Consider the following 14,138-nt stretch of genomic DNA (forward strand, 5'->3'; position numbering starts at 1 on the left):
TAAATGCTATAAATTTTCCTTTTATTGGAAACTTGCATTTCTTTCTAAGACTATGTATGCCCAGGACTGGAACTTTCATGATCTCATTTCTCCCTCTTTCCTAGAATGGGTTTTCTTATTTGTGGGGGGAGGGGGGCATTGAGAAAGGGTCTTGCTCTGTCACCAGGCTGGAACGCAGTGGCGCAATCATGGTTCACTGCAGCCTCAACCTCCTGGGCTCAAGCGATCCTCCTGCTTCAGTCTCTCAAGTAGCTGGGACTACAGGTGCACACCACCACATCTGGCTAATGTCTGTATTTTTGGTAGAGACGGGGTTCTGCCATGTTGCCCAGGCTGGTCTTAGACTCCTGGGCTCAAGTGATCTGCCAGCCTCAGCCTCCAAAAGTGCTGGGATTACAGGCATCAGCCACCACACCTGGCCTCTAAAATAGTTTTTACATCAGTTTATTAACTCTATTTGCCAAATGTTTGTGATCACAGGAATGAAAGGCATTATGCAAAACAGATATCTATAAATAGAAAAATGATGTTTGCAATATAAATTATTTTATCATAAAAGCCACATTTAAGCCACATACACATAAATGAAAACTGAGAAATCCAGTTTCTGTGCGGAGAAAAAAAAAAAAAAAAAGTTAAGAGGGCAGTGCAAACAAATGTTCATCTACCCGCAACTTCTTAATCCTTAGCACAAAATCAATTTATTTATTTATTATTTTTTTTTTTTTTTTTTTTTTTTTTTTTTTTTTGAGACGGAGTCTCGCTCTGCCGCCCAGGCTGGAGTGCAGTGGCCGGGTCTCAGCTCACTGCAAGCTCCGCCTCCTGGGTTTACGCCATTCTCCTGCCTCAGCCTCCCAAGCAGCTGGGACTACAGGCGCCCGCCATGTCGCCCGGCTAGTTTTTTGTATTTTTTAGTAGAGACGGGGTTTCACCATGTTAGCCAGGATGGTCTCGATCTCCTGACCTCGTGATCCGCCCGTCTCGGCCTCCCAAAGTGCTGGGATTACAGGCTTGAGCCACCGCGCCCGGCCGACGCACAAAATCAATTTAAAGAGGTAATTGAATTTTTCTTTTTTGATCTAACACTTTTTATATGGAAATAACATCTTTTTACCTGGGCCCCAAACTACTTACAAAATAGTTTCCAGGTATTTTGCATATGTTTACATGAATCATCTCACTCAGATCCTGAGAGTGATGTGAATTCTGGCCTCACTGTCTGTGCAGCCCATGGCTGCATGCACTGGAATTACCTCCCCATCATGGGAGTCTGTGCCAGAGCCCTTCTTTTCTGGCAGCCCTTGTAAGTTTAAAAAGAAAAACAGGAGCTGAATGGATTTGATAATGGAGTAAATTAGAATTTGAAGATAAGATGAAAGCTGTTATGTAATTATGGAAAGTATTTTTAAGTAAACAATATTGTTTTCTAACTTACTTTAAATGTCACTAAATGTATCCATTTAACAATTTAGCCCATCCTGGCTAACACGGTGAAACCCCATCTCTACTAAAAAATACAAAAACTAGCCGGGCGAGATGGCAGGCGCCTGTAGTCCCAGCTACTGGGGAGGCTGAGGCAGGAGAATGGCGTAAACCCGGGAGGTGGAGCTTGCAGTGAGCTGAGATCCGGCCACTGCACTCCAGCCTGGGCGACAGAGTGAGACTCCGCCTCAAAAAAAAAAAAAAAAAAAAAACAATTTAGCTAATTAGGGTCTTCAGTTACTTTGTGTAATAGATAAATACAGGAAGAGAAAAGAAGGTGCTTGTGGTGATACCCTTCCGTTAGTGATTCCTCTGTAGAAATAGCAAAAGACATATGTGATTGCCAAGAAGGAAATGATCCAGGGCCAGTCAATGTCAACTGAACCAATGAGTCACAAGTGACCAGGAGACACCTTTTATTGTGTTTAGAGAGAAAGCAATAATTCCATGAGACTTCCTTTGAGTACTGGTACAAAAACCAAGCTTCACTTGTTCCTTTGTTAAGGATTCTGTATACAGTAAGATTAGCTGTTCATACTATTCATTTATACACATAATGGATTGTGAAATGTTAATCCTTAGCTATATGCAGGTGACCAATATGTCTTGGGTTTTTAAAATCAGTAGCACATAATCAGAACTGGCTACATCATTAGCAAGGCTCAGAGCAAAATAAAAATGCAGCACCCTGTTTTTATAATTGTTAAGGATTTTAGGAGATGACAGAAGAGAATAAAACCCTGGGCATGGGACCCTGTGCAGCTGCACAGATTGCATACCTACGGAGCCAGCCCTGCATTTGATAGCTGTCAGATGTAAAGGCTGACTTCTATTTATATATGCAGCTTTCAGTCAATTGCATGAATGTGTAACTTGCCAAAGAGAAATGTGATGGCCAGGTCTTTACTGTGAATAAAGGACCAGGAACAGGACCAAAGTTTGAAAGGACTAAAGAAAGTCACTTCTAACATTACAGCTCTATGTCTCTTGGTTATCTTCAGCCCATTCTCCCTTCAGTTCCTAAAGAAAACCGTAGGATAGAATTATATCCTATAACTATAGGTCATATAGGTAACAGGAGGATATGACTTATGTGATATATGTTCTGCTTATAAAAATAATGTCAGGTATTTATCAGGGACTGCAGGGTGGGCCTTCTTCCTCTCCTAGATGAAGAACTGAGGTTCAGAGAGCTAATTATGGAAGAGGCAGCTGGGATCCAAGTTCTTCATCACTCTAGTCCTCTGCCTGTCTCATAGGATTCCAGTTGATCCTGCAAGACAAGAGTAGCTTACAAAGGGTTTGCATATACCTTAATCTCATATCTCATTCCCAGTAGCACCCTTGTGAAATTGGCAGTGTTATCCCCAATTTACACACAAAGAAACAGAACTTCAGAGAAGTTGTGTCATGTTGCAAGGTCTTAAGATAGCAAATGGCAGAGCTAAAACTAAAGTCTGCTTTTCAAGTCATGAGTCAAGCCATGTTTTCTCTGCTCCCTACTTTGGGGACCCAGCTACTTCCCCTACATATGCCATACCTTTTCAATCTAACTCTATTGGTTTAATTCTTTTCCAGTAGACTTTGTTTAACAGATGTTGCATTTCCCAAAGGAAAAGTGAATCTCCTCTACACTCTAAATAGCTAAAAGAATTATTGATGAAAGGACTTCAATTCCCTATAGAATTTTAGTTCTAGAAGCATATCTGAATAATGTAGGAGTTTACTTGAGTGAAGTTAGAGGTAATTGAGGAAGTGGAGGAGGAAGCTGTCAAGAGTCAAAGTTCTCTCAAAGATGACTCCAACTTCTACAATTGACCTTGCTAGAAACAAGAAAATAAGACCTAGCTATTGGGCCAGGACAGCTCAGGAATTACACGTTCCACTGGGAAAGGTTTCCTGTACCTGTGTGACTATGAAATGTTACGGCTTACTTTCATGCATATGGCTGGTGTGACCCAGTTACTTATTTTAATAAGAGAGTTGATTTCCTTTGTTTATATGCTGACAGTGAAAAACAGAATGATAGTTCGACTTAAGAATAAGGGCTTGTTCTCAGTACAGAAACAGAAGTAGCCTAGATCAAGAAGTACAGACCACTGCTTTGTACAATGGTCTCCAAACTTTGGTCACTTCATCAGGAAATAGTATGAGCACTTCTCTCCATACATAGTTATTTGTAAAGTATACATGCTTCTGCTATTGGACTCTAAAACGTGCTGTATAAAATATATACAAAAAGGTCCAAAAAATGAGGAAAAGTAAATAGAAATAGGAATTCTAATATTCTTTTTGCCTCCCCACTGAATTGTCTTGTTCACTTCACTTTAGAAAACACTGCTTTCTGTGTTTTTGTTTTTGGGTTTTTTTGAGACAGTTTTTATCACCAAGGCTGGAGTGCAGTGGTGCAGTCTCGGCTCACTGCAGTCTCTGCCTACTCAGTTCAAGTGATTTTCCTGCCTCAGCCTCCTGAGTAGCTGGGATTACAAGTGTGTACCACCACGCCCAGCTAATTTTTGTATTTTTAGTAGAGATGGGGTTTCACCATGTTGGCCAGGCTGGTCTCACTCTCCTGACCTGAAGTAACCCACCTGCCTCAGCCTCTCAAACTGCTGGGATTACAGGAATGAGCCACCACACCCAGCCAGAAAACACTGCTTTCTAAAGAATATGCATCTAGCCAGAACTTTGTGTTTTGACATTTTCAAATAAAAATGAAATTATAATTATATACCTGACATTAACTTAATGATCATTTTCTTTCATACAGCCCTTATCAATTCTAAAAAACTATTTTCTTTCATCTAAGTCACAATCAGTTGGGAATTTATTAAAATGCAAATTAATGGGCCCCACCAGAGAGCTACAAAATAAGAAATTCCTGTGGGAGGAGCCCATACAGCCTGTGTTTTTAACTAGCCTGTGTTTTTAACCAGATGATTGTGATGTACACTTAAGTTTTAGAACCCCCATCTGTGGCCTGTTGCTATGGTATGCGCCTGTAGTCCTGGCTACTCAGGAGGCTGAGGTGGGAAGATAGCTTAAGCCAGGAGTTTGAGACCAACCTGGGCAACATAGTTAGACCCCACCTGGGTGATTAGGTCAATTGAATCTGACTTTTGTCGACAAATTCATCTAATATGTTTTTTTTTAATGCACAAAATATCAAAGTTGAGATTTAATGATGCTTTTTACAATTTCAGGATTTACTTCAGATGCAATATGAAGGAGTAGCTGTAATGAAAATGTTTGATAAGGTTAAAGTGAATGTAAACCTTCTCATCTATCTGCTGAACAAGAAATTCTATGGAAAGTGAAGTGCCTGCAGAAGTGTCATGGATTCTGTACCATCTGGATTAGGAAATGAATTTGTTTAATATTTTTGTTTTTAAACATGATTGAAATCACTGCTTATAAATGTGTAATTTGTTTTTTAATGACCAAAACTGTTCTGAAGAATGTACCCAGGTGCCTTTTTGCTAATCTGATACTATAATAGAATGAGACATAAAATGAATTAATGGAAACATATCCACACTGTACTGTGGTATAGGTACTGTGATTTAAAACTTTGGACATCGTGTGATCTGTTTTAAAGTTGCGGGGTGGGGAATTTAGCTGACTAGGGACAAACATGTAAACCTATTTTCCTATGAAAACATTTTAAATGTCCCACTTGAGTAATGTAATTCTTCATAGTTTTTTTTTAATCTATGGATAAATGGAAACCTAATTGTTTGTAATGAATTATTTAGACAGTTTTAAGCCCTGTCTTCTGGGAGTTATCAATTTTAAAGAGAACTTTTGTGCAATTCAAATGAACTTTTTATAAGTAATTGAAAATGACAACACAATAACACTTTCTGTATAAAAGTATATATTTTATGTGATTTATTCCTACTAAATGAAAGTGCACTACTGCCTCATGTAATGACTCTTGCACGCGGAGCCTTTAAGTGACTAAGGAACAACATAGATAGTGAGCGTAGTCCCCGCCTCCACCCCTCACAATTTATTTGAATACTTCAATTGTGCCTCTCAATTTTTTGTAATGCTAAAAAATCAGTATCTAGATGGCTTTTAAATGTATTCTCTGGAAATTGTTTTATGTAAAATAAATGTTACTTAATTCCATTAATTTGGCTTTTAAGTTGTCTTAATCAATCAAAGTCGTTTAGTGGGTAGGGGGAAATTCTTGGTAGTGTTTGTCAGGAAATAATACATTTCTTGCTGTACTGGTTAAAGTATAGAGCAAGCTGCTGTAAGGAAAAGATACAAAACTCTGGTGTCTAAAACAAGGAGTAGAAGTTCGTTTTTTCTCAAATTCAGCTCAAAGGTGAGCAGATCCACAAGGTAAAGAGTTTCAGGCAGGTCAGTTGGCTCTGTCCTCGTACTGATTCCCCCCAGCCAGATGAGGGAGAGGATGGTGAAGAAGTCCAGGGCAAGCCTTTTCAGTTATATGCATCACTTTCACTTCCACTTACATCGTATTGGCCAAAACTGAGTCACATGAACACAGCTAGCTAAAGATAGTCCCTAACTAGGCAGCCATGTAGCCAGTGAATAGAGAGAGGTAGAGAGGGAATTGGGTCTGTTATTAAACGGAAGAAAAGGAGTGTGATTCCTACCGACACTTTAGGAGTCTCCACCACAATAGGATTCCAGACGCTCAGGCCAGAACCTCCCTGCCACTTTGTTCATGCCTGCAACAGGCTTTATTTTTTCACAAATTGCAAAATATTGAGAAGGTAGGTTAGTTTATGCACATGTGGCACAAATGAACTTGAAGTGTGAGACCAACAGAATTTGGAAAAGTCAAATTAAAAAAAGTAGAATCTGCTACTTTAGTGATGGTTTCAGGCTATATATATTTTTTGACAAAGAGATGAATAGCTTAAAACAATGCTCACTATCTCAACAGTTTGTGGGTATGTATGTTTTTTAATGCATTAGCCTTAATGCAGGCTTTGGTAAAAGGAATCAAATATTAAAGAGTAGCACAGGCCTTGGCTCCTTGGTAAAAGGAATCAAATATACAGTTAAGTTTCACGTTGAAAATAAACCTCCCTCTTGCCCTACTGCTAGCATTGGAAAGGGGAAGAGGAGCCAGGGGCAATGGGGGGTGGACTGGGTAAGCTTCCTTCTTGCTCTGGGCAAGGCTTTTAGTGGAAATGTATAGAAGGAGCCAAATTAGGGAGCAATATTTGGAGGCAAAAGCCAGCTTTCCCAGCATCTCTGAAAGGAGCTTGTCTTATTGCAACACTGAATGATATGCTTGAATGTTATTTGACATGATGCAAATAAAGAATTTGCATCATGGGCCGGGCGCGGTGGCTCAAGCCTGTAATCCCAGCACTTTGGGAGGCCGAGACGGGTGGATCACGAGGTTAGGAGATCGAGACCATCCTGGTCTACACGGTGAAACCCCGTCTCTACTAAAAAATACAAAAACCTAGCCGGGCGAGGTGGCGGGCGCCTGTAGTCCCAGCTACTTGGGAGGCTGAGGCAGGAGAATGGCGTAAACCCGGGAGGCGGAGCTTGCAGTGAGCCGAGATCGCGCCACTGCACTCCAGCCTGGGCGACAGAGCGAGACTCCGTCTCAAAAAAAAAAAAAAAAAAGAATTTGCATCATGTCAACACCTTCAAGGAACGCTGTGAATGTTTTCTCTGTTGGCCCACAAGATGAGGTTATTGTTGAAGATATCACCAATTGCTCTTTGTCTGAGATCTTTAAGCCGTATGAATGAGTGGGTGACCCGAGAAGAAGGCTGGTGATGAAGGAGCAAACACAAGAGGCCATGGGGGCGTGGGTGTAGCAGACTTCAGTTTATAGAGATTTGTTGGAGCCAAGGCGTGTGCTACTCTTTAAGACTAAACTATCCCTCAAGCCAGAGGACAATTCTTGATAACCCTGAGCCTGAGCCACTAAGGAGTCCAACTTCCTCCCAGAGCCCATAGATTTTTCTTACTCAATAGAAAAGGTTTTTTGTTGTTTGGGTTTTTTGTTTGTTTGCTTACTTCCTTTCTTGCTTTTAAACACTGAGCAATTGGAACCATAACTTTTTACAAAACTGACTCCCGTATTTTGATTATTTTGATCTTAAAAGCAAAAAGTACTTATGCAACACTCTAGGTGCTCTCAAAGGATATGCTTTAGTGGTCTTCAAGAGAAGGAAAACATGTGTATGCTTTATTCTGAAAGTTAGTGGTGAAGAAAGACCGGCTTGTGACCATTGTCTGACATGAATGATCCGAACTGTAATTATATGTTAGTGTTTGTGTGTGGTTGGGCACAAATTAGAGATGCTATTCATGATGTGATTTTTATGACTCTGTCATTAAGCAAGGATTTGTGGTATTCCTCAAACATTCCAAGAGCAAACCACAGAACTCTGAATGGTGAAAGTTGTCTTTATTTTGAAAAATTCTAGTGAGCACTGGATGTTCTTACTGCTGGTTAGCTTTTTGAAAAATCTATTGCCAATGTGACTAAAACCAAACTTGGTAACAGGTTACATAGAGGCCCCCTAAGCTCCAGAGGACAGAATCTGTTTCAGTCACTCTAAATCCTGAGCCTGGCAATGCTTTGTAAATAAATGGCAGGTGCAGACGTGGGTTCTAGCAATGCAATGACAAGCAGACAGACCCTACCACCCCCACTGCCCCTCAGCAGTCCACTATTACTTTAGGTTGGCACTCATATGAATGGGGCTTTTACTTATTATCTCAGTCTAAAAGTGAATAGCCTCTCGACTCAATTTCCAAATAAAATATCTTATACAGATTTACTATGTTGCCTCACTGTTTTTCTTAGAGTATAAAATCTTTTAGCTAAAATATATTGAAAGGGAAATCAATGAAGAGAGAGAACTAGGAGACAATGTGTTCACCTTACTTAACTGGAACGGAAGTTTTTGGTTTTTGTTGTCTTTTAATAGATACTGAATTTGACCTTTCCTTAACACCCTAAGCCATAGGGATAGCCTACCATTCTATCTATGGTGGAAATACAGTTGTTGATCTATTATGAGAGATTAACTTCTAAATCTAAGCTGACAGTACAGGTTTATAACAATGAAAGACAGAAACAGGTCATCCGTTGGTTAGCTTGTAACCTGATTACAAACCTTCTGTTTGCTTAAAAAACAAATGTGGCAATATATACACAGAATCTGGTAGTGCCTCAACCTACTTTGAATACTTTCATGTGAGCTGTGGATTACAAACCTTCTGTTTGCTTAAACAAATGTGGCAATATATACACAGAATCTGGTAGTGCCTCAGTCTACTTTGAATATTTTCATATGAGCTCTGGTATCCCCACCATTAGCTTCCAAAAGGAAATTACTATGCAAGTTCTCAGAATATACTATTGTCTTTGGAACACTTCAACACTTCAAAGAGAAGAGTGGTAACCAGAATACCTGAAGCAGGTAGATCATCTAATGACTTACACGAAACTGCTTTTGTGTCATCTAGTTATTAAAATGTTTACCACGTTGATGCCACATTTGTTTGAAAACACTACTAAATACCATAAACATTATGGGAGGATGGCTAATGACTCATACTATTTGGTACCAGGCAAGTTAAAACAGAAAATGAAAACCAGAAACTAATATCAAGTGGTTCCAATATGAATGATGCTGCAAGGTTGAGATTTCATTTCTGAGAAATGTTTTTAGCAACTCTGGATAGGCAGATTTTCAATATGTTTATCATCTCTGGTTAGGTAGACTTTCTACTCTGGGAAACCTACAGATGTTTGCTCTAAAACTGACAAAGGGATTTTGGCATGAGTGGCATGGAACAAATTAAGTAGTGGGTTATCTTCTTCAAAAAGCTCGTGAGAGGCCAGGCACGGTGGCTCACACCTGTAATTCCAGCACTTTGGGAGGCCAAGGAGGGCGGATCACCTGAGGTCAGGTGTTGGGAACAGGCCTCCACATCTGGCCATAAACTGGCCCCAAAACTGACCATAAGCAAAATCTCTGCGGCACTGTGACATGTTAGTAATGGCCATGATGCCCAAGCTGAAGGTTGGTGGTTTACCAGAATGAGGGCAAGGAACACCTGGCCCACCCAAGGGAGAAACTGCTTAAGGTGTTCTTAAACCACAAACAATAGCATGAGGGATCTGTGCCTTAGGGACATGTTCCTGCTGCAGATAACTAGCCAGATCCATCCCTTTGTTTCAGCCCATCCCTTTATTTCCCATAAGGAATACTTTCAGTAAATCTTATGACTGGCTTGCTGTCAATAAATATGTGGGTAAATCACTGTTCAAGGCTCTCAGCTTTGATTTCCCACTCCACACTCTGTCTTTAATTCCTCTAGCACCGCTGGGTTACAGTCTCCATGACTGAGCTGGTCTTGGCAAGCAGCACCCAATGTGGAGACTCAAACCCAGGTTGAAGGGTCGCTGGAGCAATGGTTGGAGAACGTGGAACTAAGCTGGAGGACACTCAAGTACTCTCAAGCAATCCCCGTGGTGAGTAAGAAGGGGAGCTCAGAAGCATCTGGGTAACAATAGGACAAGTGTGGGCTCTGGTTCGTTCCACCTTGGAACCTTTTCACACTAATAATAAGGGGGAAGGAGAGTATAACAAAGTAACAGAAGAAGTAACAGAGCAGGCTTGTTTGCCAGCTAAAGCTAAAGCAGCAAAGGAGTAAGAGGTTCATCCCTACCCTTCTGCACCCCCTTCTTATTTTGAAGAAAGAGAGTGGCCTGACCCTCCAGATCTTTTCAGAAGGACCCTGGGTGAAAAGTAGTTGCCCCAGTGACTGTTCGAGTAGCGCCTGGAGCGACCACTGTCAGTTCTATTCAGGCAGGAATCCAGCAAGTTAGAAGAGAGGGTGATTTAGAGGCTTGGCAGTTCCCTGTTAGAATACACCCCCCAGATCAATGGGGAAATATTATAGCTACGTTTGAGCCTTTTCCTTTTAAATTCGGGAAACACCATGAGGGGCTGTCCCAGGCCCCATTCCAAACTGGGGCATTTCCCGCTCAGGCCATTCCCTCACCCCTGTACAATGTCTGTCCCCACCACAGCTGGTAGTGCTGCAGTAGATTTATGCTGCACAAAAGCTGTGAGACTTCTGCCTGGGGAACTCCCACAAAAAGTTCCAACAGGGGTCTGTGGACCCTTGCCAGTGGGGATGATAGGATTACTTCTTGGAAGGTCTAGTTTAAATTTAAAAGGAGTACAAATACAAACAGGAGTCATTGATTCAGATTACAATGGGGAAATTTAAATTGTTATATCTACTTCTGTTCCCTGGAAAGCAGAGCCAGCAGAGCTATGTATAGGACAGCTCCTGATTGTGCCATATGTGGAAATGGGGAAAAGTGAAATTAAACGGAGGATTTGGAAGTACAAATAAACAAGGCAAAGCCACTTATAGGGTGAATCAAATTACTGATAAACGTCCTACCTGTGAAATAACTATTCAGGGAAAGAAATTTAAAGGTTTGGAGCAGACATTTCAATCACTTCTCTACAGCACTGGCCGTCTGTGTGGCCAATTGAACCTGCTCAATTTAACATAGTTGGAGTTGGTAAAGCCCCTGAAGTATATCAAAGTAGTTATATTTTGCATTGTGAAGGGCCCAATGGACAACCTGGGACTATTCAACCAGTTATAACTTCTGTACCTATAAATGTATGGGGAAGAGATTTATTACAACAATGGGGAGCACAGGTTCTAATTCTAGAGCAGTTATACAGCCCTCAGAGTCAATATACGATGCATGAAATGGGGTATGTCCCTGGTATGGGACCAGGAAAAAAATTACAAGGTTTAAAGAAACGGCTTCAAGTGAAAAGACAAAGTTCCCGCCAAGGTTCAGGAGATCATTTTTTATGGTGGCCACTGTTAAGTCTCCAGAACCTATACCTTTAAAATGGTTAACAGATAAACCAATTTGGATAGAACAATGGCTACTAAGTAAAGAGAAACTGGACGCTTTAGAGGAATTAGTTACTGAATAATTAGAAAACGGACACATACCTCCAACATTTTTCTCTTGGAATTCTCCAGTTTTCATAATTAAGAAAAATATCAGGTAAATGGAGAAAGTTAACTGATTTAAGAATCATTAATTCAGTTATACAACCCATGGTGACATTATAGCCAGGATTGTCTTCTCCTGATATGATTCCAAAAAATTGGCTTTTAATAGTCATAGATTTAAAAGACTGTTTCTTTACTATCCCCTTAGCTGAGCAAGACTGTGAATGGTTTGCATTTACAATTCCTGCGGTAAACAACCTGCAGCCTGCTAAGTGTTTGCATTGGAAAGTGTTGCCACAAGGCATGTTATACAGTCCAGCAATTTGCTAGACTTATGTAGGGCAAGCAATTGAACCTACTTGTAAAAAAATTTTCACATCATTACATTATTCATTATATGGATGATACACTTTGTGCTGCCCCCACTCAAGCCTCAAATCTTATGATCACTTGTAAAATTCAATTTCTCATGCTGATTTAATTATAGCTCATAATAAAATTCAAGCTACTACTCCTTACTCCTACTTGGGGTCCTTAGTAAATGACACTACCATTGTGCCACAGAAAGTAACCATACATAGGAATCAACTGAAAACATTAAATGACTTTCAAAAATTACCAGGGGACATTAATTGGATATGACCTGCTCTAGGCATTGCTACTTATGCCATGAGTAATCTATTTTCTATTCTTAGAGGAAATATTAGTCTCACTAGACCTTGGCAATTAACGAAAGCAGCTAAGGCAGGGCTGCAGCTAATCAAAAAGCAAGTCCATAAAGCTCAAATAAATAGAATAGGCCCAGAGAAGACTCTAGATTTGCTAATTTTTCCAACTCAGCATTCACCTACTGGTGTTATTGTTCAAGAGCAAGATCTTGTAGAGTGGCTTTTTCTTCCACATACTAATTCACGGACTCTAACTCCTTATTTGGATCAAATCACTACTACGATAGGAAATGGGAGAACTCCGATTGTTAAATTACATGGATATGATACTAGAAGAATTATTGTCCCTCTCACAAAGGCACAAATACAGCAAGCTTTTATAAATAGTCTTACTTGGCGAACCCATGCAGCTGACTTTGTGGGTATTCTTGATAATCATTTTCCTAAAACAAAACTGTTTCCATTTTTGAAATTAACTAATTGGATCCTCCCTAAAACAACTAAATTTAAACCAATTGAAAGTGCTCGGCCGGGCGCCATGGCTCAAGCCTGTAATCCCAGCACTTTGGGAGGCTGAGGTGGGTGGATCACGAGGTCAGGAGATTGAGACCATCCTGGCTAAGATGATGAAACCCCGTCTCTACTAAAAAATACAAAAAACTAGCCGGGCAAGGTGACGGGCACCTGTAGTCCCACCTATTCGGGAGGCTGAGGCAGGAGAATGGCATAAACCCGGGAAGCGGAGCTTGCAGTGGGCTGAGATCCGGCCACTGCACTCCAGCCTGGCCGACAGAGCAAGACTCCATCTCAAAAAAAAAAAAAAGAAAGTGCTCAGAATGTTTTTGCAGACAGGTCTAGTAATGGTAAATCCTTTTATTCTGGATCGAAAGGTAAAGTTTTTCAGACACCCTATACTTCAGCTCAAAAAGCAGAGCTTATAGCTGTAATTGAGGTCAATTGAATCTAGCATTATTAACTTTAAATTTTTTGAGCCTGCCTAAAGGCCAGATGCTAAACAGCATCTACAGAAACCAACTGCAAAGACAGAAGCAGAACAACTGATTTGGTGGAGAGATCCAATAACAAAAAGTTGGGAAATAGTTAAAATAATAACTTGGGGTAGAGGTTATGCTTGTGTTTCTCCAGGACTGAATCAACAGCCAATTTGGATACCATTAAGACACCTGAAACCTTATCATGAGCTGGATGCTAAAGAATAGATTCCGGGAGGATCCTGAGGACCCCCCAGTTGCAGCCATGTTGAGACTGATGCTGAGGAAGACCCCAACTGTCACAAGGAACACCCGTCAAACACGGGGACAGAGCAAGAAGCTGTCACAGATGGCGGAAGAAAACCTGAGGAAAGTGGGACAACCAGTCACAATGAGTAACTGAATGGTAGCTATGATAGTGGTGATCACCACTGCTGTGAGTATCCCTTCAACAAGGGCTGACACAGAGAACAATTATACTTATTTGGCATATTTCTCAATCTTGGTTGGCAATAATGCCTGAATGTAATCTCTCTATGACACAGTTACACATGTTTTCTTATCTCAGTATTTATCATAATGAATCTGCTCCTTTAATTGAGGCATACTGCCCTCAAAAACCTATTTGTAAACAAAATTGAACCTGGCCAGAAAAAATGAACGTACTTGTTTAGGAAGATTGCATTGCAGAACAGGCAGAGATGCTGCGCAACAATTCCTATGGAATCATTATTAATTGGTCCCCTAAGGTGATGTTTAGCATGAATTGCACCTCTCAGTCTGCGTGCCACAGCCACACTATGTCCAGCTGGTCTAAACAAAACAGTCAGATGGTAGAAAAGGTAAAAAGTACAGCAAGAGTTCCTATTATCTGGAACCATGGTGGCATAGTGGCACCTCATCCTCAAATGATATGACCTGTTGTAGAAGCGAAACATAAGGATTTGTGGAAACTATTAATAGCTCTTAATAAGATCAAAAA

The 14,138-nt window shown here is 40.6% G+C and overlaps 1 protein-coding gene and 1 long non-coding RNA gene across 4 annotated transcripts in view; both read left to right on the forward strand.

Annotated features, from left to right (window-relative positions):
* IQGAP2 (IQ motif containing GTPase activating protein 2) overlaps positions 1 to 5,620 on the forward strand; it is a 315,690-nt gene extending 310,070 nt beyond the window's left edge. For all 3 annotated transcript variants that reach the window (XM_033179907.1, XM_033179908.1, XM_033179909.1), the window contains one exon: positions 4,686 to 5,620. In XM_033179907.1, coding sequence (XP_033035798.1) covers positions 4,686 to 4,799 — 114 coding nt within the window. In that variant the 3' untranslated portion in view covers positions 4,800 to 5,620. The remainder of the gene's footprint in view (positions 1 to 4,685) is intronic.
* A 4,187-nt stretch (positions 5,621 to 9,807) lies between these two features.
* Positions 9,808 to 14,138, forward strand: LOC117064528. The gene is made up of 2 exons (XR_004429513.1): positions 9,808 to 9,973; positions 13,311 to 14,138. It is a non-coding gene; the product is annotated as an uncharacterized LOC117064528 (long non-coding RNA).

Source organism: Trachypithecus francoisi, unplaced genomic scaffold (genome assembly GCF_009764315.1).
Source record: "Trachypithecus francoisi isolate TF-2019V2 unplaced genomic scaffold, Tfra_2.0 Lachesis_group2, whole genome shotgun sequence".
In the NCBI taxonomy this organism is placed as follows: domain Eukaryota; kingdom Metazoa; phylum Chordata; class Mammalia; order Primates; family Cercopithecidae; genus Trachypithecus; species Trachypithecus francoisi.